The following is a 25,988-nucleotide window of genomic DNA, read 5'->3' on the forward strand; positions in this document are numbered from 1 at the left end:
ACATGCATGGTCGGTTAGTTGAAAACTCTAAAATGTCCGTAGGTGTGAATGTGAGTGCGAATGGTTGTTTGTTTATATGTGCCCTGCGATTGGCTGGCAACTGGTTCAGGGTGTTCCCCGCCCCTCGCCCAGAGTCAACTGGGATAGGCTCCAGCACGCCTACGACCCAAGTGAGGATAAGTGGTGTGGAAAATGGATAGATGGATAGAAACCTGCACGGGTGAACGATACTGTGCGAATGTTTAAGGCCACCTCTGGCTTTGTTTTAATTACCTTTTCCACAGCAATCATTTTGAAAAAGTTAGAAAAAAATAAAAGACTGCTGGCAGGATTATCCAAAAACACCTCAAATTCTCAGAGGAATGATAAAAATAAATAATTTTTTGCTTGCCGTGAGTCCAGGTTTATAATGTGCGGCTGGGACTTTGCATTGGCTGAGAATAGCGAGTTGGGCTGCTATAGCTTCCGTCCACTTCTGTATTCCTCCAATGTGTACACATCCATATCGGTTGCTGCGATGCAATGCGCTGTGCGGTGTACGTAACCCTTGATTTTGTAGGATATCTAAAAATCTACATCAAAGTAATGGGTGCAGACTCCATATATGGGCTTTTTTAGACTATGAAGTGCATGAGTCAAATTTTGATTAAGTGATCTGCCAGTGTGAAAAATACCAGAGGGAACTGTATTGTTAGGAACACCACTTTAAAGTGACTTTTAAAATCCAACTTTTCTCTGTTAAAAAAATATAATTACCAGCCAACTGTGCCCTCAGCTTTACCACAGCTTTTAGAGAATTTCAGCTCGTTTAGCTCTGTCATGCTCAGTGCTTGCATAGTGTTGTTTTCAGCTTGCAGCAGGAAGCAGACGCAGCGAGTGACCTGCTGGTGAACACGGCCCCCCTCATATAGGAAATAACACCGTGAGCGGAAAACAAAAATGATTGTGTATAGTAGATGAAAGAGGGAGAATAGTTGTGTTCAGGTGGCCAGAAATGTAGCTTAAGATAATGAGTCAAATTTTTGACACGGCTGCTGGTTCTGACAGGTGAAAATATCTAAAACTATGTCGACTTTACCTCTTGGACTGCGACTCATATTTTCAGTATGCCGTTGAAATGTAGTAGTAGTAGTAATAATAAATGACACAATGTATAATCTCTGACAAGTGATCAATCTTCTACTGTAGGCTACAGTATATAAAGTGGAACCTAGATAGAACGGACTAATAGTGGTGGGGGAGGGGTTCTTCCGATACAGCTGATTGACTTTTTTTTTGAGGCCATATGCACCTATATTACTGTACAGTACAAAATTATTGTTTTTTAGATTTTTTGTCATGGCTCAAAACGCCCAGTAGTAGTAGAGTACAAAGTTCTAAATAAATATAATAAAAGCTTGAAAATGTTTGAAAGTTTCCCTTTTTGTTCAAGTTTACCATGCTTGGTTGTGATGGCATTGTTGACGTACAATACTCATCATAGGGGAGTCGCTTTCATGAGCCACGAGCAATTACTGTGCTTCCTATTTCCAAATCCATTGCCAAAGGCAAACATCTTGACAAAAAAATGTTATTGGGCCAAAAATAACATGTTCCAAGACGCCAGAGACTTATCTTTTGTATTCCTCAGAGTTAAAACTTGAAGAATTGATTCCTAACCCACATTCACGAACAAATAGGGTCTGCAGATATCGGGTGTGCATAACATATAATGTTATAATAGTAATGTTAAGGTTTTTTTAAAAGAAATATAGGGCCATATTCTCCCGTTTGTGCTTAAGTGCTCTTTATTTATTTATGTATTTTTTATTTATTTACTTACGCGCAAGGCTTGCACATCTTTCAGCTACTCACAGTCTCCCGTTCAGACTTCCGACACAGCCACCATGTGTAACCTGAATTGTGTGCGCCGCAGATTTAATAATAACAATAAAAATGGAATTGTACAGAGAGAATAAAAATAAAAAGACAGGGCAGTGCAGTTACAGTGAGTAGGCAATCTTGAACAGGTGGATTTAGATTTTGGGTTTAAAGGTGGTAAAAGAAACTGAGTTGCTGAGATCTGGTGCCAAAGAATTCCACAGAGCGACTGAAAGCTCTGCTCCCCATGGCGCTGAGACAGGCAGATACGAATGATGCCAGTACAGTGTGCTGCATACGGTTGCGTGCAACGCCGTACAATTACGAACTGTGAACTGGCAGTAACCTTTCACAGGTTCTGTGTTGATAGCACACGCTTTAGCATTAACAAAAAAAGTAAACCTCATGAAAATCGGTTGAGAAATTAGATGGTTACAACTTAATTTTCAATGTCCACGCATTGCCTTTGATAGAAATTGTCGTCCTCCCCAACATGGCCGCCACACAGGTACATCGGTTAGCCAGGCTGTTACAGCGTGCTGGTGTATCTTGTCTTCTTATCTATGCTGTGCACAACCACCAAAAAGGTATGACTAATTGAAGTATGAGACTAGCTGTCAATCATGGAGCATGGATTTTTCCAGAGACTTGTGAATGTCGTAAAAATCCATTTGGAAATTACAGCACACTTTAAATATGAATATACCTTACGTAGCGGATTTGTCATCGTGGCGACTTGCGCAACGCTGACGTAGGCACCACTTTGTCTAACACGCTACACTTTGAAGGAGAGCATTTTTTTTTTATTATTCTGTATGAAGTAAATCCACTAGAAGTAATCTAATCTGAATGCCGTTTTTATGACTGAGTGCATGTTTGGAGGTCTATCAATAAAAAAGGATAAATCTGCCGTTTTTAATCATTCTTTCTATTCCTGTCTGATATCATTGTCAATAATTCTATAGTTTTGTGAGTTGGCGACAGCTGACACAAAAACCTTAACAGATTTTAAGTAAAGAAGCATAGATAATTTAGGCTGGTGTCATTTCTCTTTCTTTTTCAGCAATGCGTAATTGTTGCAGTCACTGATGGTATAGCGGTTTAGTCACCTGTTTTCAATGCAGGCAGCATGTGTTGATTGTTTACACACACACAAATACATACAAATACACACACATATATATATATATATATATATATATATATATATATATATACAAATGGATACATATTGAACCTTAACAGAGGACTCTACTAACTCATTACAGCTGCTCAAGCACTCATATTTCTTGTTGTAATTAGAAGCTGATGAATAAAGATAATTTTCATCTGTGGAAAGCTCCAAGGAGCCTTACACATGATGGATGTACTCATTGATGCATTGGGCTTAGAGACTCTGTGCAGAGCACACGTGCAGAAACACACATACATGCACCTCATCAAAGACGAGGCATGGAATTATACACTGAAGTTTTATCCCAACCGCAGCACTCTGGTTTTTATTACATACTGACAATACTCCCCCAGAATGTTGTGCTTCTCAGTCCTCTTCAGATGATGCTGTCATTGTGAGTGAACTGGTATAGCTGACCACAGGTTCGAGTCATTGATTGTTTGGTGACACTTGTGGCGGGAGGGATGAGGCACCAAGCAAGGTTTTGTCCGAGTTTTATTCATTTCCATCCCAGCTTGAAGTTTAAAGCATTTCATGGCTGCCACTCAGCAAAACCAAATGTTTGCTGTTTGAGTAAGTTTGAAAACCAAAGCAGTTGGCTGAAATTTGATCCACAGTTAGCAGAATACGCAATCCCTGCTGTATCGTGTACTGAAATAAATTAGGGATCCACATATTTCCAAGCTTGCTTCAAAACATCATTTAAATAACATACTTTAGATGTTTTTGGACTATATGACAAATACATTATACCCTAAGACGACAGTGGTGTGTGTGTGTGTGGTGACAGTGCTAGCCCCTCTTCCACTAGGCTGCCACTTTCCTACTCCTATAGTCTATCAATATTGTCAAGTTATGATCAACTGTTATGGCATAATTCCTGCTGGTAACATTTTATGATACCCTGCAGCCCCTTTATTACCAGCTTGTGTTTTAGTACGTTTAAACCAAATGCGTAAAAGGATACTTCAAAAAAGCCCGCTACAATCTAGTTTCCTCACAAAGTTCAATGCCGTTCGGCCCTGTGGTTTTATTTAATTGTCCAAACAAACAGATAAACCTCCTCTTCCTACTTAAAAGTGCTTTATCAGTAAAACACATACATTGTATCAGAATTTCCTTTGACTAAATGGAGCAAATAGCCGCACATGCATTTCATTTAATGTCTCAGCTATCTGCCTTCCTTTGTTTATGCAATAATAAGATGGCAAATGACTCCTCAAGGCGCAACACTGCTCACAAACAGCGGGTTTATAATTACAATGAAGCAGGTCTTCCCTGGTGATAAAAACACTTAAGGGGAAAGCGCCTGAGCCTCCATGGGCACTGGGCTGTTGCACAGTAGAGGTTGTTCCAGTTCATTTGAAACAATGAAGGCAGCTCTGATTAAATGAGCAGTCATGTGCATTATGGCACTTGTGTCCAGTTATACTTACTCTTACAGAAACACAGATTGATAAACTCTGAGTCAGCGTCTTTCATGGCTGGGAGTGTGCTCTGCCTGTTTCCTCCCCCCACAACAGGAAGCAGGCTGTCATCCTGCAAGAGATTCAGGAAAAAGGCAGTTGCACCAATGGATGTTCAACAAAACAGAGCTTGACGTATCAGGCGTGATGGGGACGCAACGTTCTGTTTTCAGGAAGCAGCTGAGATGCAGATGTGCCACAGATAGACTGTGTGCAAAACAGTGGGGGACTTTGAGTGGGCCTTCCTGTGAAGTGATACCCCCACTGGGATTTGTCATATACTGCATTATTAAAATGGCTTTGGGAATGTGATAGATTTAAAGCTCAGCAGTCAGTACCTGTCTCCATAAGAGGAAAAAGTTGCTCGCACATATCCATCATCCTAGAGATAGATTCCGCTTGGATAAGGCCATGAAATATGGAAATCATTTATTATACGGCTCCACAAATGAGCTTTTTGTGCTCTCCAGGAATGCTTTATGAATGTGTAATAATTATCAGGAGGAATCTTTTCACTTTGAGACCATTTACAGAAAATGACTGTCTAGGTCAGGCGGTTGTATCAATACAGCTTCACGCAAATGCAAACTGTAATTCACGTGGTACAACTTTCATGTGGAGTGGAGGACAGATCCAAGTGAATTGTGCGACCTTTGGCAAGCACGCAGCTCAGGTAGAAAGGAGATTAAGTGATGACGGGTGATGCCGCTCAGCTGTCGCCTTGCGTGGCCACGAAAATTAGTCGCTGTAGTTTGTAGCGGAGCAGTGGAGGTGTCCTGGCTCTGAGTTCAACTCCACCCTGAAACATTTCAACATTGCTGTGGAGAAAGCATATCGAAAAATGGACATGTGTCATTGTACAAAATGTATGTGAGGAATGCTTTCATCCGGTCATTCGTTCATTCGGTGATCCATTGTATACACAGCAATCGATAGCTTCAGTAATTGGCATTGGCTCTGGACTCCGGCTTGTGTGTCAATGAATCTCATTGCGTTCTATTGACCCAGCTCTAGTTTTCAGCCTCAGCCCCACTGCACACTTGTAATGAGGCTTTCTCTGATGAGAACGCCAAAGTCTGATGTACGCTTTATGTAATAATTAGGACATCTTTGTATTTATTTGCTGAACCGACAATCACAAGCAGATAATTTGCTGTTACAAAATTCTGGATCAGGAAGAGGTTCACAAAGGCAGAGATAACACATAACAAAGAAAAATGACAGGGTAAAAACAATCCTTAAGCCAACAGAGAGTTGGCTGCAGCTTGACATAGCAGAAGTGTATTAAGTTCAGAAAAAGAGATGAGCAGCTCCAGTACCTGAGGGCATTAAAGGCAGACCTTTAACAGTGAACATCTTGATGTTTCTTAGCCGTATATTTTCCCACATGGAGCATTGGGTGGGTCTGAGAGTTCACTGGATACCTGCTTGTCTCGTGTTTTAAATGTATTCAAATGGAAATATTCCAGTATTCTTAACTTCAATATGATTCTGTATACTGTATCTTTGACCTACCTCACTCACAGCGAGCCAGGGGCACAATTGGGTTGGCGGTGTGGCCTTTGTTCCACTGTATCTGTTAATCGTGTCCATGTTTAATGTTGCTGCTGGGTTACTGAAGCCTGTGAGCCTTGTCAGCAGTTGCCATGGAGAAGAAGCAGGTCACTCGATGTTTGCACACATGCAGTGCATTGTCTGCAGTCTTATCCTGGAATATCTCCATTTGTCATTGGGTAGCACTGTTTTTAATGTCTAGCATTGATTAGCCTCTATTTTCATACATACTCGTTAATGTAATGAGTAATGTTTTTCTTTTTGTTTTTTTTTCCCTGTCAGTGCTTTAGAAAGAGATAACAGGACTAATGCAGTAATTGGTGTCAAAACCACCAAAATGACGGTGGCCTGGATGCATTATGCTTAAATGAAATTGATTTATTCATATTTATAAGTATAAAACAAATGAATGACTGATTTATAGAGGATGCTGTCCAGTGGTAGAAATGGATAGTGGCATTTTGATCCTGTGGTAAAATCTGACCTCAACAACCAAACCAAAGTAAACATTTGGCTGCTAGTTAACACATACAGCTCATGTGACAATTTACACTTACACAACAATCTTTATTTTATTATAGTTGTATCAATAGAACCCACTTGGTTGTAATGCTTAAGGTTTCCAGACTGAACTTTGATGTGTGCATCAATGAGTTTTGCCCCGTGAGAGCTCCAATTGTCTACATGTGCCTGTAAAACAACACTTAAAGAAGTAATGTCTCTGAGTGTGCATTGATCTTTTTCATAGTGCTTCTACCAATCGGCTAATTCTGGCTGGTTTAGTGAACCTGGTGATTCAAAAGACTCTGTTAACTAAGGCAATTTTAGGGGTGGCGGAACAACTTTGAAAGTGGGTGGGCACAGTACTTTTGGGGTAGGGGTTGGGTGGGTGGTGGTGATCGCGCAAAAAAATTCTGACCGAATTCCAAAATCGGCGGGGTGGGTAGAGGGGATTGCAGATCAGAAATTTTCCCCCTCCGTGCCGCTGCCTCTGGGCGTATGTGATACTGTGGATGTCTGTAGTTGCATTGCTGTGTCATCTTGATTTCCACAGAAATCATTCAGCCACTCTTTTGTTTCTTATCTTTCAGGTCTGATGGTGATGTGTCCAGGATGGTCAGGTAAAGTATGTCCAACCTCAATTGAATTAATTTTCAAACAATATATACATTTTAGATGACTTGGGGCAGCATTATGAAATGTGGTTAGGAAATATGTCTGTTCTCGATAATTGATGACTGTAAATGGATGCTAATGTGAGTTTGAATGGTTGCCTTGTGATTGACTGACAATCACTCCAGGGTGTACCTCTGCCTCTTACTCAAAGTCACCTGGGGTACCTTACATTAGCTCACATGACTCGTAACAGGATAAACGAGAAGGATGGGTGAAGGGAGGAAAACAATTTTTATTTTCTATCTGGTCAGTTTATCTCTGTGGAAGCAATGGTGCGTGGTTTTCCTCCTCATGGGCAGGGTTGGTGTTTTGCCTGTTTGTGTAACTGGACACTGTGGTGTTGAGGAAATTATTACGTTAAAATTTCACTGCTTTTCGGCTGTGTGAATCTGAGTCTTCCAAGATTTGTAATGATTTATTTGTGACAGTTGTTAGGAAGCACAACGGCAATCCGTGAACCAAGTAACTCGAAGAAATATGACGTGTATGTCCTTTACCTAGAGCTGATGTGGCAGGTCCCCAAGCAGAAAAGACCACTATAACACTGAAGTCAAAGTGTGTGCCCTTATTATTATTACAAGTACTATTTGTTAAGCTTTACACGATCAGGATTCTTGGGGCCGATCACCGATCAGCGAGTTTAAAAAAACGATCACTGATCCGGATCACAAGAAGGCGCAATGTCTAATTTAAATGACTTGTTAATTTACTGTATATACTTGTGTACTGTATACTGAGTATCTTCAAAAGTATTCTCTAGTCCAGTGATTCCCAACTAGTGTGCCGTTGCACATGTGTGCCATGAGCGATCTTGAGGTGTGCCGTGGGAAATTATCAAAGTTTTACTAAAATAATTATTCATTTACAAGAAATAATGTATCTTTGTTCCTCTATTTATGCCAGTGAGGCATAGTGACAGACCACAACAAATAAATAAATGCTCTTCTATTAGAAGACAGGAAATGCATACAGTAATTACTGTGCATCTACTTTTTGTGACATTTTGTTTGTTGGTGTGCTGTGAGATTTTCCAATTGTCAAATATGTGCCTTCGCTCCATGAAGATTGGAAATCACTGCTCTAGTCAGGTCAGAAATAGACATGGACAGAAATAATGGGTGCTAACTTACTGTAATTGAATTACTTTATTGTAATTAAATTACTTCACACACACCGAAACTTTACAGCATGATTTAACATAACGCTGGCATGTTTACGTACAACCGTTAGTGCTAGCACTAGCTTGATAGGCTACCTAACGTTTTGTTGCCTGCTTGCGAGCTGTATAGTATTAAAAGTACATGAACATACCTCATGCAATCCTTAAATGAACGTAATCTCCCGAGCACCGGTGACCACCGCCAAACGTTTTTCCCCCATTTTGTTCTTATAATACACGCGTCGCGATGTTGTTGCCATGGTAAAGAGTGTATGCGGTCGTGTTTTGAATTGACAAGATAAAGCCCAGTGTTTGTAAAAGACGGGATGTGGCGGTATGGGAATACAAGATTTTATTGTCGTCTGACATAGTGCAATCGTGAAAGACCAAATTTGTCTTGTAGTCTGATCTACGCATTACGTGTAGTCTGTCTGTTTTTTAAAATAACTTTATTGGCGGTCGGATATTTACAGTACTACGTCAGAGACACGCAACAAGGCTAAAAATAAACTAGCTTTTGGATTCAAATATACTGTACACGATGGCGACGCGGAGTAAATGTCTTTTGCGGAGCCGAACAATGGCGTCATTGATCTGATCGCCGAATTATGACATTAAAGCCGATCAGCATAAAATGCTAATTATCGGCCGATGCCTATCAGATTGGTGTAAAGTCTAGTATTTGTCAACATTTGCCCGTGTATGTCCTTACCTACCCTGCGCATTAGAAATATGAAGAAACTCCAGCGTGCCATCATTTTTTGGGAGAAGGTTTACTCAAGCAGCATCCACTTGCCTTGTAAGCTGTGTCATACTATTTAACAGTACTACAGTAAAATCATTATTTTGTCTCCGCCGCTTTGGCCCTAAGAGTTATGGCTATCTTAGCCTCTGTAAAGCACTATGAATTTGCTTTGTAAACCGTCCCTGCCTATGTTTGTCAATGTCTAGCAGTTCTTGTTGAATATTACAGCAAAAAGCCTGCTGATTTTAAATGATGTAATGTCCAATTGATATTCACAATGCCATTTTTTACCCCCTTTCAAATTATTTTCAAGATGTCCAAATTTAAATATCATCAGGGTACATGTTTTCTTCGAGTTCTCAGCTTTCAATTACATTCAGTTTTCCTCATTTCTAATTAGTGATCACCACAGGCCAAACATACTGTCAGTGCCACAGTAGTTCCACTAAAGGTGCTGTGAAAGGGTTAAAGGGGAAAAGAAAATAACTGATGCTTCGAGAGATAAGCACAGGCTCTTCTGAAAGGCCCGGTCATCATTTTGCTTTGCTTTTGTTTCTCTTGATTTCATAATTTCATGGAGTATGCGTGATTTATAGGGAGGAAATTATTGACCGAATTTATGATGCCCAACTTAAACACCATTGTTCTGCAATTAAATGTTGCTCAAATGTAAATAAGCTGAGAACAATAGCACACTAGCCAACGACTTGAATACCTTCTACTGCAGATTTGAAAAGGACAGTTTCACACCACACACCAACCCGGCCGCACCCGCGACCACAATCACACCTCTGACCTCTGCGTTAACCATCCATGAACAGGATGTGAGACGCATCTTCAAACAACAAAAGATTAACAAAGCGGCAGGCCCGGACCACGTGTCCCCATCCTGCCTCAAAGTCTGCGCGGACCAGCTCGCTCCAGTCTTCACTCAGATCTTCAACAGATCTCTGGAACTGTGCGAAGTTCCATCCTGTTTCAAACGCTCCACCATCATCCCAGTCCCCAAGAAACCTGCAATCTCGGGTCAGTTTGCCTACCAAGCGAACAGATCTGCGGATGATGCAGTCAACATGGGACTGCACTTCATCCTAGAACACCTCGACAGTGCAGGGACCTACGCGAGGATCCTGTTCGTGGACTTCAGCTCAGCGTTCAACACCATCATCCCTGAACTCCTTTCATCCAAGCTTCTCCAGCTCAGCGTCTCACCTGCCATCTGCAGGTGGATTTACAGCTTTCTGACGGGCAGGACACAGCAGGTCAGGCTGGGGGAGGCCACCTCATCCACACGCAGCATCAGCACTGGGGCGCCCCAAGGTTGTGTCCTCTCTCCGCTGCTCTTCTCTCTCTACACGAACCCGACTGTCAAACTCCTGAAGTTTGCAGATGACACCACTGTCATCGGCCTCATCAAGGACGGTGACGAGTCTGCATATCGACAGGAAGCGGAGCGGCTGGAGCTGTGGTGTGGCCGACAGAACCTGGAGCTGAACACGCTCAAGACTGTAGAGATGATCGTGGACTTCAGGAGGCATCCTTCGCCACAGCTGCCCCTCACGTTGTCCAGGTGCCTTGTGTCAACCGTCGAGACCTTCAAGTTTTTGGGAATTACAATCTCCCAGGACCTGAAGTGGGCGACCAACATCAACTCCGTCCTCAAAAAGGCCCAGCAGAGGATGTACTTCCTGCGGCTTCTGAGAAAGCACGGCCTGCCACCGGAGCTGCTGAGACAGTTCTACACAGCGGTCATCGAATCAGTCCTGTGTTCTTCCATCACAGTCTGGTTTGGTGCTGCTACAAAAAAGGACAAACTCCGACTGCAACGGACAATCAAAACTGCTGAAAGGATTGTCGGTACCCCCCTACCCACCCTTGAGGACTTGCACGCTGCCAGAACTAAGACAAGGGCGTGCAAAATCCTCTCGGACCCTCCCCACCCCGGTCACCAGCTCTTCCAGCTCCTTCCCTCAGGTAGGCGCTACCGATCAATGCAAACTAGAACTAGTAGACATTCCAACAGCTTCTTCCCTCTTGCAATCAACTTCTTAAACAGCTAACTTATAATTCCATTACAACAAGCTGGCAATTTTTTGACTTGAGTTCGTTGTCACATTTCTGTGGGGCCAATTATGTATTACTCGTGCACTCACTGTAGTTGTCTCGCCGTGCTGCACTATTTGCATATACTGGCCACTCATGCCAGAGTAGCATCTGCTCCATTTCCACACTGATTGAGGAGTATCTGTAACATTTGCACAACCATTGTCCCAGATTATCGCACTACTCGTCACTTTAAACCGCATACACTCCTTGAAGTCTCAGTGCCCTTTGCACAATGGTCATTGCACCGGACTATTGCGATATTAGCCATTCGAACTGCTCTAAGTGCTAGAGGACTCTGCATCTTTTTGCACAATTGTTTTTTGTCAATGTCTTTATGTCTCCAAAGTTTTCTGTAAATTGACTGTCTGTTGTACTAGAGCGGCTCCAACTACCGGAGACAAATTCCTTGTGTGTTTTGGAAATACTTGGCAAATAAAGATGATTCTGATTCTGATAAAAGGAAAACATTTCTAGGTTTGCACAAATGATCATTATCAGATGCAAGTGTCCTATATACATGAATGAATATTTACCCCAGAACTCCACCACACTACAGTCCTCCCTATGGACAGTGAAAACCATCTGTGCATGTCTGCTTCTTGTGCCTGCTTGTCCACAACTTTGAGTATAAGCATTGTTTAATAAAGACAGTAGCACCCTTCACAAGTGGAACTGCAGATGTTTTCAAATCGCTGCAATGTGAATTTCTGAATATACACCTTGTCTTTCGTTTTTTTGTTGCCTTTTATCAAAGCTTAAATCACTGCAGCAGCCATGCAGTTGTTTGCGCACAGCAGACCTGTTGTCATGACATCCATCACCCTGCTCATACACCACATTGTGACACGAATCAGACTGCCTGGTTTAACATTTTGTGCGTTAAATGCCTCGCTAGCTTTTCATTATCATTAATAATGAAAAAGCCACTGAAATTGGCACACGTGGCATAAATAAACCATGCTCCCCAAAGAGTCGTTGTGCACAGGTTTGGTTGAAGTTTGTGCGTGTAGGGAGAATGAGATGGCCATGGCCGATAATGGTGGATTATTGTCATGCACACTCTGTGGCTAATGATAGCGGAATAACAACAAGGCGGTGTTTAATTGGTGCGCTGTTCTATAATCAGGATGGATGGCTTCATTCAGATGTGATTAGAACCGAGGCGAGAGCGGCAGGCAGGCTCTCGACAGCCTCGCTGACCTGCTTGTATTGGATTGTTCTTTAGTGAACATTGGGTAATAAAGATGCTCTCATCTTTTTTTAGTGGGTCATTCATAAAGTCAGAAGAGGAGACAGATCACTATGACACTGATTAGAATTGACACGCTCTTAACATTTATACCCGTTTGTTTGCTTATCCTGAGCTTGTGCATTACTTTAGGGTGGCAGGTTTATTTGTGTGTGACAGCTGAGCAGATAATTACATTTTCCAGTTAGTTGAGAGGATTTATGCATGATTGTTGTGCTTCCGAGCAAAACAAATTCATTTAAAATCCCATTCTCACACTGTATTGATATTATTGAATATTACTTACTGTATGTAATGTACAAAAACATCTTCATCTGTTATACTTCCCTCCTCAAACTTCCTGCAGACAGTTGTAGAAAGAGACACTAGCCCCTAAACTATTGTAGAGAGCAGGGACAAGAATGAAACCTTCCCTTTTGAAAGTTGCATCCTCTTTCAATCTCCCTCTAAAGAACAGAAGGCAAACAAAACAAAAACAATAACAGGCTAACTTGTTGTTGTATTATTTGTAAAATTCTAGCAGGGTCATACTAGAGATGCTAAAATTTGATGGGTGTGGAAGGAACATATTTTTGCTTCCAACAAGTCATATTTTCTGTAAACCCTAAAATGCAAACTAAAGCTTATCAGTCTGCCAATAATTTAGATCTACCACCCTGACTTGAACACTTGACTTTGCAACTGCTGACGCAGCACGAAAGCAGAAAAAAGTCCTTACTGCTACATTGGTGGTCAAGTCCATGATGCAATCCAGTGATAGTACATGTGATGGCCATGCCTACAGAGACCAGACGTGACTGTTTATGTATGTATTTCAATATATGTCCTGTGTTGTCTCCCTCTCTCTTCTCCTTACTTAGCTCTTGGTTGCCATAAAAAGCAATGATCACCTTTGCAGAGTTAGGAAACTGAGCCTTCTTGCGTGTCTTGTTTTAGTCCCCTCTGACCCATTGAAATAGATTTCAGGTCTCTCTAATCAGGTATTATTCTCTAGACGCTATGCAGAGATTAAACAACACATCACATTTTGTGAAGCAGAAAGAAAGAACAATAGAACCTTCTGGTGCTGGGACATCATTGTTGATTGAAAACAAGGGCTGAGTGTTTCAGTCTGCTGGGCTGATGTCATAGTGATGTAGTTTATTGAGGTTCCGAAGATTTCCTTGGTATAATGCAACCATTTCAAATGAGTTTACCTTAATGTATTCAGCAGAGCGTCTCGCCCAAAGTCAGCTGGGAGAGGCTCCAATTCACTCGCGACCCTAACGAGAAGCAGCACTATAGAAAATGGATGGAATCAGTAAACACACAACACAAAATTTGACTGAATTTGACACCTGCAGGTCTTGAGTGCCCAAGTCCAATTTCGTTCCTCCATCTGATTTTAATTTAATTTTTTTTGTGTGCGTCTGTATGTGAGTGTGTTTCAATGCCATAATAGGCCGAGATGATTGGTGGTAGCTATAGGAATGACTGACCAGTTGTGTTTGTTCTGGTTAGTGCAGTTACTGGTTTTATTTTAGTAGGTTTATGCTTCAATATTTTTTTTCAATTGTCATTGGCTTGATAGCCTGTGACACCAGGCATCTTTTTCAAGCAGATTAGAACTTTGGGTCATAAATCCAAAATAAGTTTTGTTTTTCAGTAGAGAAATGGTTACAAACCTCAGTGTTTGGCTGCTCTGGGCCAGAGCCAAATTCTATGTCAATCTGTGGAAATCTGAATAAAGCTACAAACAACTTGGCTTGGAAGGCTAATGCAGCAAATAAGTGGATCAGGAATGTCCTCCTCAGTGGCTGCGGCCCCAAATACTTTGTGTGTCGGGAAAAGCAGGTCTCATTGAAGTATGTTAGGCTATGTCATACACAGAGGTGGGAAGAGTAGCCAAATATTGTACTCAAGTAGGAGTTACTTTAGAATAATATGACTCATGTAAAAATAAAAAGTAGTCCTCCAAATAATTACTTGAGTAAGAAAGTAGTCAGTAAAAAAAAAAAAACTCAAGTACTGAGTAACTAGTGAGTAACAGAGCATGAACGTCAAATATAATAAAAATATAATAATAAATAACAAAATAAAATATGAATGTGCAAATTCAGATATTGCTAAACAATATCGCTTATTCTAAAATTTAAATGAAATCTGTATAAAATAAAATATTTATAAAATAACAAATTAAGGCAAATTTAGCTGGAAGAAATGGGCTTGTACTACATTGTTTCCACTTGTTAAACAGCACAATAGTGGCAGAGGTTAGAAAAACAGGAACAAGGCTGCAGTTGATATAAAAAGTATACACACCCCTGTTCAAATGCCAGGGTTTTGTTTTGTAAAATAATTTTGAGCAAGATAAATCATTTAAAAACTGTTTCCACCATTAATGTGACCTAGAATTTGTACAATTGAACTGATTTATTTTTGTATCTTTTTGAGAATGCAGGCGAAAATAAACAACTGAAATGAACTTGAATGTGATTGACTTGGGCTTGACGTTTAACTTGCTGCCTTCTTGGCCAGGTCACCATTGCAAAAGAGATGTTCTGTTTTAACTGGTCTTTTACCCTTGTTAAATAAATCCTAAATAAAAATAAGTCTGACTGCACAATGATTCACTCCCTCTTATAACTGGCAAGCGGCTGTGTCCAGAAGTAACAGATCACATTCAAACTCATGTTCAATGGGAGTCCACACACACCATTTCCACCATTTCAATGTTTAAGTGGAAAAAAACAACACATGCATAGGACTTTTCCGAAACAGTATTTGCTTTATCCACTAAAATGACTTGATGAAGGAGTTTTTTGCTGACTAGACGTGTGTGTGTGAGAGAGAGAGAGAGAGAGAGAGAGAAAGAGAGAGAGAACAGAATGCATGTTTTACAGTTACTCGTGACCATAAAATGCGGCTAATGTTGTCATATGCGCAGCAAAAACATCTGCAACGTGTACCGCAAGGTGTTAGAAGTGGGCTACGATGCGTGTTAAAGCTGTTGTTTTTCTGTAATGTAAACACGAGTCCCGCAAAGCCCAATAGAAGGTTTTGTGTGCGGACATGTGACTTTCTTGTGTCGTTCAGTTGGTGAACTTGAGTCAAGCATCACTCAGGTAATCACGATGGATTGGAGCAATCGCGCCCGATGCGGAAGTCGAAAACAGAAGTCTAAAAATATATTGTGCACCCAATTGTTGATAAATTAAAGTAGCGAGCGGCATGTATATTATTGTAACAGAGTAAAAGTACCGTTTCTTCTTAAAAAATAGTTGAGTAAAAGTAAAAACAAGGTTAAAACTATGGACAAGTACAATTTTTCCAAAATGTTACTTGAATAAATGTAACGGAGTAAACGGAATGTTACTACCCACCTCTGGTCATACATACACTTTCGACACACTGATTTTTTATCACTTGCTGGTAGTTTTCTCAAATTTTTGCATCAGAATGTCATTCATGAAAAATGAGGGGAAAAAAATAACTATCAGACTAATTAATGCATTGCAGGAAACAACATCAATCACCTTCCATTGTAACTGAGAGGAGGAGGCATTAGCAGTTCTAAAATTAATAATTCATTATGCCAAAACAACAGCAAATGCCGACAGCTGTGACATACTTACTCATGATATAACTCACAGAACATTCATCCAATAATGTAGTAGCTGATAACCGTATGAGCTGCACTAAAGGAACCTTTGTTGATTGCTCATTGGCTTGTGGAAGATTAGCAAAACAACAAACCACACCTTAAACAAATCACAGTAATGATTGTGTGCTGTGATTGGCTGGCGACCAGTCCAGGGTGTATCCCGCCTCTCGTCCAAAGTCTGCTGCAATAGGCTGCAGCTCATCCGCAATCCTGATGAGGACAAGCGAAAATGGATGGATGGATAATTGTGTATCTGCTTTATTATGCCAAATGATGCTATATTTCTTTCATTTTTATAAGGACATCATTCCTTCGAGAGAAGCAGGAAGACCGTGTGTGTGATTGCATGTTGACTGTTGGAGAAACATTCCTGGTTTGTGTCTGATGGGGGAATGGCTCAGCAGTGTCTATGTGGAAATGCTGTCCAGTGAAAGAAGATGAGAAATGTCACAGCTATGATCAGAAGACATTACTGCTCATGCTGCATCATATTCAACATAAACTATAGTCACAAAGAGACCCCCCCCCCCCCCCCCCCCCACCACCTTTTTTTTTTCACTTCGACATGAATACATAAACATGAAGATGCATGAGGATATGGGTGGAATGGAGGATGTAAAGAAGTGCTGTTGCAAATGAGGATTGCTGGTCTGGTGTGTTTGTGTGTATTCAGCAGTTTAAGTTGACTTTACAACTGCATTGCATTCATTGTTATTCATAATACAGTGCAATGCCACAGGTTTGCAACAAACCCTTCCTTGAGGCAGAAATACCAATTCAGGCTGCAGAAGTTAACATTAGCGTTAATTTGAAGTTGTCATTTTACAGGTTAATAATGGTGCTGCCTTTACAAAATAGTATTCAGTTTTTTATAGGCTGGTCAAATGTTGTCATGGTTATACAATCAGAATTCTAGCCATGCGGTGCTGCTCATTGGAGTGTTACTTGGAATGTTTTGTTGTTTTCTTTATGTGATTTAAAGAAATAGAAGGATGTAACAACTTGTAATAAGCGTGCCTTAAAGAGCTTCAAAATCATGTTACTGGCGCACTGGCTTGTAATAAGGAGAGCAGTGTCTCTGTCGTTGCCATGGCAACCCCTGATCAAATACTTCAATGGCCTTAATATTGGTGGATCATCCAGTACATCTCTCATTGTCTGCACCATCTTAAGTGTGAACATTTTGAGATGTATGCAAGTCCGTGCAAACAGGCATTTTAACTCTTTGTATACATAAAAAAAAATAATAACATTAAGTGTCTCCTCCCTGTGTGGGAGGGATTTTCACTCACTTCCCAAGAGTGTTTAGACATTTATGCTTCATTTATGACCCGAAGCACCGGATTCTTTTAGCAGCCGTGATTGATCAAATGTGTGAAATGCATAGAAAGAACACAACTTTGTGGGGAAGTTGTTTACGTCCACAAGATACCACCCTGTGCTCACTCCTCTTCTTATCAGTGCATGCCTAGCTTTTAGACTCAAAATTGCAAACTATCTCTGTGCAGTGTGGAATTATGGTGATATTCACGGTTAGTATATTCTACTAGCGACTCTGGGCTAATCTCTTCGGGCAGCCAATTGCTGTCTTTGCAATGCAAGTTGTTAAACGGTTCCCTTTAACAACTGTTACATGGTTTTACCCAAGGACTTTGTCTTGTTTCTGATCTAGAGAGAGAAAGTGGCTGCTGGTCTCACGTGGCTGCTGGCCTCAAAACAAACAAAACTATTTTATTCTTGTAATATTCATAAATTATGGTAATTTTTGAAAACTATTTCCCCCTGTTTCACTTTGTAATTATTAGACAATGTTTCAAGACGATGGATGAGTGGACATTAGAAGGCAGTTGTTTTGTTAGTGTGTGGTATGTACATTCACTTGTTTGACTTCAGATTTTTATTGATTTAAACACATGCATGTTTACTGTAGTGCTCAGCGATATGGCCTAAATTTGATGTCACAATATTTTTTTCCCCTAATGTTTCTATTAGATATGACTATATATTTATTATACACGTATAAAACCGGACCAGACCAAATGTATTTACATTACGAAGCAGAAGGTTTATTTAATATTTATACACATCACAAAGTAATAAATTACTTTTCCTTGCAGGTATTTCAAAATATAATAATCTCAAGATAAGACTGTAGCAACCCAACCTGATCCTCCTCATCCAGCTTCCTCCAGTTTAAGGCATCTTCAAGTCCTTGTGCAATTGTCTTGCCAGTATGATCTTCGAGTGCCTAGCTTGCCTGCAAACAGGTACTTTTCAGCTCCCAGTCTTCAATGTAGTGAAGTACGTTACACTATGCGACTACTTCTCCAGTCGGTAGTTGTTAAAAAAAAAGTGTTTTACAGCCGACACACTTGCTGTAACTTACTCCCTGAAATTATTGTAACGTTCAGGCAATGCTTCCTCTGCAAAATATTTCCTGCTGGGCAACTCGTATCTGGGATCCAATGTTTTCATCAACTTTTTGAATCCATCTTTTTCCACTGTATAAATGGGTATCATGTCCTCGGCTACAGTATATAGAATGAGATTGTTGACGTAATCTCCTTCCATTTGGTGCTCAACCTCTCATAACGACAGGAGCTGAACATACAGTGGGTACGGAAAGTATTCAGATCACCTTAAATGTTTCACTCTTTGTTATATTGCTGGTATTTACTAAAATCATTAAAATATATTTTTTTCTCATTAATGTACACACAGCACCCCATATTGAGAGGAAAAAAACTGAATTGTTGAAATTTTGCAGATTTATTAAAAAAGAAAAACTTAAATATCACACAGCCATAAGTATTCAGACCCTTTGCTCAGTATTTAGTAGAAGCACCCTTTTGAGCTAATACAGCCATGAGTCTTTTGGGGAATGATGAAAGAAGTTTTTCACACCTGGATTTGGGGATCCTCTCCAGTTCTGTCAGGTTGGATGGTGAACGTTGGTGGACAGGCATTTTCAGGTCTCTCCAGAGATGCTCAATTGGGTTTAAATCAGGGCTCTGGCTGGGCCATTCAAGAACAGTCACAGAGTTGTTCTGAAGCGTTGTTCTGAAGCGTTGTTCTGAAGCCACTCCTTTGGTATTTTAGCTGTGTGCTTAGGGTCATTGTCTTGTTGGAAGGTGAACCTTCGACCCAGTCAGAGGTCCTGAGCACTCTGGAGAAGGGTTTCGTCCAGGATATCCCTGTACTTGGCCGCATTCATCTTTCCTTCGATTGCAACCGGTGGTCCTGTCCCAGCAGCTGAAAAAAAAAAACCACAGCATGATGCTGACTGTATTGAACACGTGATGAGCAGTGCCTGGTTTTCTCCACACATACTGCTTAGAATTAATGTCAGAAAGTTCTATCTTGGTCTCATCAGACCAGAGAATTTTATTTCTCACCATGTTGGAGTTCTTCAGGTGTTTTTAGCTACCGTATTTTCACGACCATAGGGCGCACCGTATTAAAAGGCGCAGTCTCAGTTACGGGGCCTATTTCTGTATTTAACACATACATAAGGTGCACCGTATTATTGGGCGCAGGTATGGTAAAACATACGGTAGCATGCATGCACGCTAAAACAATGTTTTTAAAAAGGCAGCGGGAGCAAAACTGAGTTCGGTTGTACTTTATTGAAGTATTTATCAATGTACTCACGTTATTTTTTTATCAATCCTCATCCACAAATCCATCAAAGTCCTCATCTTCTCTATCCAAAATAAACAGCTGGGCAAGTTCTCCAACAAACACGCCAGGTTCCCTCTCGTTATTGTCAGAGTCAGTCTCGTTGCCGGGGGGCTGTTCAGCAATGATGCTGGCTTTCGCGAAAGCTCGTACAACAGTCAAAGCAGATACCTTAGCCCAGGCATCCACAATCCATTCACTTATGGTGGCCTAACTCGCCCGGCGTTGCCTCCCAGTCTTAGCTGCACTTGTTTTTTCACAGCGGCTGTGAGATGGGCGCGCATGGAGTCACAGATCAACAGGGACGGTGACGCGTGGAAAAATCATCCGGTCTCTTTACGTACACCTCACTCAGCCACTCTCATTTTCTCCTCATCCATCCAGCCCTTTTGATTGGCCTTAACGATGACTTCGGCTGGAAACTTTTCTTTAGGCAGCGTCTTCCTCTTAAAAATCACCATAGGTGGCAGTTTCTGTCCATTACCATGGCAACCGAGCACAACAGTAAAAGCCGACTTCTCGTGCCACGTTGTGCGTATCGCTACCGTGTTGGTCCCCTTCTTCTCTACAGTGTGGTTCACCGGGATGTCGAAAGTGAGCCGCACCTCGTCCATGTTGGTGATGTGGTTGGGCTGGATGTGGTTGTCGGCAATCTTTTTACTGCAGTAGGAGCGGAAGATGGCCAGCTTTTACTTGTAATCCGCCGGAAGTTGCTGCGCCACGGTAGTCCTTCCCCGGATGGATAAATGGCGCCGTTTCATAAAACGAAAGCACCAAGATGGACCTCCTTGAACATTTGCGATTTTCATTTCTTCTGCGAGCGTTATTGCAGTCAGTCGAATGGTGACTGTAGAGACGCTTCTCCCGGCTGTTCTTTGCTCATTAATCCATTGCTCGAGTTGGTCTTCCAACTCGGGCCACCTTGCCTTGTTTCTGCGGAAACTCAGCTTCGTCTTCTTGACTTGGCGAAGCTTGTTTTCCTGCTTCCTCCACTTGCGAACCATGGATTTGTTGATCTTGAGTTCTCTCGTGGCTGCTCGATTACCATGTTCCTCCACATAACTGACAGCTTGCAGTTTAAACTGTGCTTTGTAAGCGTGTCTCTTCGTATTTGCCATTTTCGGGGGTCCTTAGCCAAACTGATGTTGTTTTGCACAATGCACATACTATATACCTACTGGGGGGCGTGTCTTTAGCGTCCTCCTTCACGCGCACCCTTACCCCTTTACGTCCGCATGCTGTACTCAGTCACGTCCATCTTTCCTCTATATAAGCAGCGTTTCGGCAGGAAATGCTCCCAGTCAGTCAAGTGGAGCACTCATCAAAGTCACACAACATTTACAGATTTTGGAACTCGGTGCACACATAAGGCGCGCCACATTATAAGGTGCCCCGTCCATTTTGGAGAAAATTTAAGACTTTTAAGTGCACCTTATGGACGTCAAAATACGGTAACTCCATGCAGGCTTTCATGTTTCTTGCACTGAGGAGAGGCTTCCGTCGAACCACTCTGCCATAAAGCCCCGACTGGTGGATGGCTGACATTCTAGAACTTTCTCCCATCTCCCGATTACATCTCTGGAGCTCAGCCACAGTGATCTTTGGGTTCTTCTTCACCTCTCTCACAAAGGCTCTTCTCCCCCAATTGCTGTTTGGCTGAACGGCCAGCTCTAGGAAGGGTTCTGGTCATCCCAAACGTCTTCCATTTAAGGATTATGGAGGCCACTGTGCTCTTAGGAACCTTAAGTGCAGCAGAATTTTTTTTGTAACCATGGCCAGATCTGTGCCTTGCCACAATTCTGTCCCTGAGCTCTTCAGGCAGTTTCTTTTACCTCATGATTCTCATTTGCTCTGACATGCAGTGTGAGCTGTGAGGTCTTATATAGACAGGTGTGTGGCTTTCCTAATCAAGTCCAATCAGTATAATCAAACACAGCTGGACTAGAATGAAGGTGTCGAACCATCTCAAGGATGATCAGAAGAAATGGACAGCACCCGAGTTAAATATGTGAGTGTCACAGCAAAGGGTCTGAATACTTATGACTGTGTGATATTTCGTATTTTCTTTTATAATAAATCGTTTTTTCTGTCAAAATGGGGATACAGCACCCCGCAGTACATTGAGGAAAAAGATGAACTTAAATGATTTAGCAAATGGCTGCAATATAACAAAGAGTGAAAAATTTAAGGGGGTCTGAATACTTTCTGTAATCTCTGTAGATCCTGTTAAGTTTGTTTTGTTGAGGTCACAGCAGCGGCACAGGGAACCTTGGCTCTCTTTAGCATGATACATGCAGCATACTCGATAAGCACTCGTGCTTCATCTTCGTGATTGTACGCTGATATGCCTGTCTTCGTCGCAACATCTTTCATACACGTTTTGCAGACCACGGTTGTTTCCAAATGATAGACGTTGCATGCCCTTTTTTTGGAAATATTTCTGACCCGCTGGCCTTCAGCATCTTCTCCTCCATGTTGCAGAGGTGGAACCAAGTCATTGCTTTGCAAGTCTCAAGTCTCTGCGTTCAAGTCCTGAGCAAGTCGCAGTCCTACACTTTGAGTTTCGACTCCCTTCAAGTCATTTTACCAACAAAATTGAAATATATTTTTCTATATAATAGTTATTCAATTAATAGGTATATATTATATACTGCATTTATATATTTCATATATTTTAAAATCCATATATATATATTTTTTTATCAAAACAAATTTGACAAACAAGTGCATTGAACCTTTATAAGAAAACTAGGGGGCTGATCAAAGTTTTTTCACCTTCAAAGCCAATCGTCAAGGCTTAGTTTATGGCCCCTTCAAAACCAGTTGATAGTGGGTTTTCAGTTATTCTATGAAAATGCCGTGCTATGACTTACTTTTTATCACTTTATTTCTTAAGTGACGTTAAACAGACCTGTCACAAATAGGAATTTGCATCCAGTAGTGCTGCAATAAGTAATCGAGCGTTCTACTGATAATTCTATCGGAATAATCAAGTATAAGGATCAAGTATATTTTTGCTTGGTTAAAGAGCAATTATAAATGCACAAGAAAAAATGAGACCTTTCACTTAATAATGAATGACCAATTGGTTTCCTGTTTTAGATAATCAACAGTATTTTTCTAAAATTCACATTGTGCATATAGCAGGAAACTACCATTTTCTTGTCTTCAACCATTTCTAGTGACGTTTCTGTTAACAGTAGTTCTTGGAATTTATACCTTATTTAGCTGTCACATGTATTGTTGATTTATGTTGTACTGTTTTTTTTGTTTTTTAATGAAACCATTACTTTAGGTAGTGCATGAAATAATGACTTCTTGGTCAATTCCTCTATCCTTGCGTGCCCAACAGGGTGTTAACTGTTAATGTTAACCATTAAGGCCTTTTCATACTCCCATGCTCGCGTGGCCAACAGCGACTGCATTGCATCATGTGATCGACGCATCGGGCCGTGTCACTATGACACTACTATATCACAACACTATGTGTAACCTGACGCCCACATGGCAAAAATTGTTACCGCGCGTAGAACGCCGCGGAGACTAGTTATTGGTCCGTTTTAGTCACATGGTGTGATGATGTACTCCGCTTTCGCCTTGGTTCCGCATACGCCGCCGCATTCTTGATCGATTTGCAATATAATTAAACGCATCATCTGGTCATCTAGGTCCATTTGTTCTAGCAGGCACTGTTCCACAGTCGCCATTGTTGTTGCTTTGTTCCTTGTTCCGGAAAGTAAAAACGGCTATCGGAATTGGCCATAAAATGCAGAGGAAACTGCACCCTGTGGTGTCCTAGCCAATACCAGCCATAGCGACACCCCCGACTTGGAGGAGAGTTGCAGCACATTTTCAAGACAGCGTGCTCGAGTATAAAGGCAAACTGCGCGTGGGATAGCCGCAGTGACGTCACCGCGGTCGCCGCCTGCGCGAGTATAAAGAAGCCTTAAGCAATAATGATGTGGGACTCTTCAACCTAATAAATAATCATTAAGACCTTCAATATTATGTTGTCACTTATCATATTTTCCTGTAGTAAAACAGTCAGTTGCACATATAGCTATATACAGAGAAAGCTACAGTGTTGGTTTCTCAGTGCTTTTGTCCGAGTAGTCTTTTCAAGTCATTGGGTTCAAGTCCAAGTGAAGTCACAAATGATTGCTGTTCAAGTCCAGGTCGAGTTGCAAGCATTTAACAGATTGTCAAGTCTAAAGTAATCAAATTCATGACTTGAGTCTGACTCGAGTCCAAGTCCACACCTCTGCCATGTTGTCTCTGCGCAACAAGAGCTGCCGCGGAAGTCTCCCCGGGGTAACAAAATCTTGCAGAGTAGCGAAAAATATAGAAAATTAAATCAATGATCCTCTTTTTACATATCGAGCATTATTAAAATATCAATCGAATCGAGCTACACGATATATTGTCCAGCACTAGTTTACTGGATATCGGTGTTCACCTCATTGCTTTCAAAGGTCATTACACTTCACAACTGTAGAGGGACGCTGTGAAGGAAAAAAAACAAACTCCACTGCTTATTTACAGGTTAACCAATCAGCACATTAATGTTGGTATGCAGTATTTTAAGTGCAAAAGGGCATAGATGATAAAATGTGCATTATTAACCTACATTATAAAATCTCAAAGAGAAAAACTTATGATGGGTGCATGAGGCAGAGTCACATTGTTTAGCTTTTTATAGCTGCCCTTGCCTACCGACTGTTAAGCAGTTATGATTTACTGTAACATGGTTTGTCCTCCTACAGGAGACATGCCTCCCTGCCTGTCCAAGTTACAGAGACTTCTGGGAGCATAGTGACTGCTGGCAGCAGAGGAGTCATCCCATGTCGCAAGTGGAAGTCTGCTTCCTTTGGGTACAGTAAAATTTTACTTTCATGATCACCTGTTTGTCCTATGGCCACAGCACCCTGGCACAGCAACACACTTCCCACTTTTGCGTTGTCAACCTCTCAAAGTCACCCTAACCCATGCCCTGGTTGTTAGCCTTTTGTGTGGCCGATGCATCAATGGCGAGGATGCCACAGTTTGTTGTGTGGTAACGTCTGAGTAGTCACCAGCTGTTGTATGACCCAACAGCTTCAATGCCACATGGCTTTTTGTGTGGCCCAATGCACAGCAAGGAGAGCTTATTAAGCTCTCCTCGCCCATTAGCCTGAGCCGAGCTGTGAGAGAGTCTTGCAGCAAGTGCTGAGATGTAAGCGCAGGCGTCGGCATCAGTGGGACAGACTTAGGGGGCTTCAAAAGGCTGGAGATCGTTTTCAAAGATGCCTCCCAAGGCTGCGTGCTTTGTCATCAAACAGCCAGCGACTAATCCATAACCCACTTTTGGCTCGTGCACAGCCCACAAATAAATCCCAGTGTATAATAGGAGCTTCTTCTATTTTTAAACAGCAGTGTTCAGAAGTTTCTGACATGTAAGATCATGGGTGGTTTGTTTTTGGTAACACAGAAGCAATGAGGGCTGCTATTTCTGACACATACCTCTCTTGTATGTCTTCCTATTTAAGAGCTTTGTATTTGTGATTGTTTCTAAGGAAGTCAATTTAAGCATACCAATGGTTTAGTTTTATGAGGTTCGAGTGCGCGGATTGTTCCTGGATGGTTTTTTTGTTTTTTTCTGCAGCTGAAACTCACCGTTTGACCCCACAACATTCAACTGTATGATATTATAGTAATGGAAGCAATCAACCTAACAACAAGAAAAAGGAGCTCTACCTCAAGAACAAAGCTTTTGGTATTTTTCAATTTGCGCTTGAGCAACCAAGCACAGCAATGTTTTTAGAAATCTTCTAACACCACATTCCTTTTGGAGACCATCCATCCATTTTCTGAGCCGCTTCTCCTCACCAGGGTCGCGGGCGTGCTGGAGTCTATCCCAGCTATCATCGGGCAGGAGGCGGGGTACACCCTGAACTGTTTGCCAGCCAATCGCAGGGCACATACAAACAAACAACCATTCACACTCACATTAACACATACAGGCAATTTAGAGTCCCCAATTAATGCATGTTTTTGGGATGTGGGAGGAAACCGGAGTGCCCGGAGAAAACCCACGCAAGAAATTAACCTTTATTGTCGGTTAGATTTAATTAGTCTCTATATCTGAATATACTGTATATCAATGGAAAGAGTGGTTTTCATTAATTTTTTTACCCAATTT

General features: G+C 41.4%; 1 protein-coding gene across 4 annotated transcripts in view; it reads left to right on the forward strand.

The window, feature by feature from the left end:
• LOC133487548 (IQ motif and SEC7 domain-containing protein 1-like) overlaps positions 1–25,988 on the forward strand; it is a 139,386-nt gene that overhangs the window by 18,229 nt on the left and 95,169 nt on the right. For 2 of the 4 annotated variants that reach the window (XM_061794365.1, XM_061794297.1), the window contains exons 2-3: positions 7,146–7,175; positions 24,574–24,681. In XM_061794365.1, the coding sequence (XP_061650349.1) occupies positions 7,146–7,175; positions 24,574–24,681 (138 nt within the window). The remainder of the gene's footprint in view (positions 1–7,145; positions 7,176–24,573; positions 24,682–25,988) is intronic. The other 2 variants (XM_061794305.1, XM_061794314.1) reach the window with 2 other exon arrangements.

The sequence above is a fragment of the Phyllopteryx taeniolatus genome, chromosome 1, assembly GCF_024500385.1.
Source record: "Phyllopteryx taeniolatus isolate TA_2022b chromosome 1, UOR_Ptae_1.2, whole genome shotgun sequence".
NCBI classification, from domain to species: domain Eukaryota; kingdom Metazoa; phylum Chordata; class Actinopteri; order Syngnathiformes; family Syngnathidae; genus Phyllopteryx; species Phyllopteryx taeniolatus.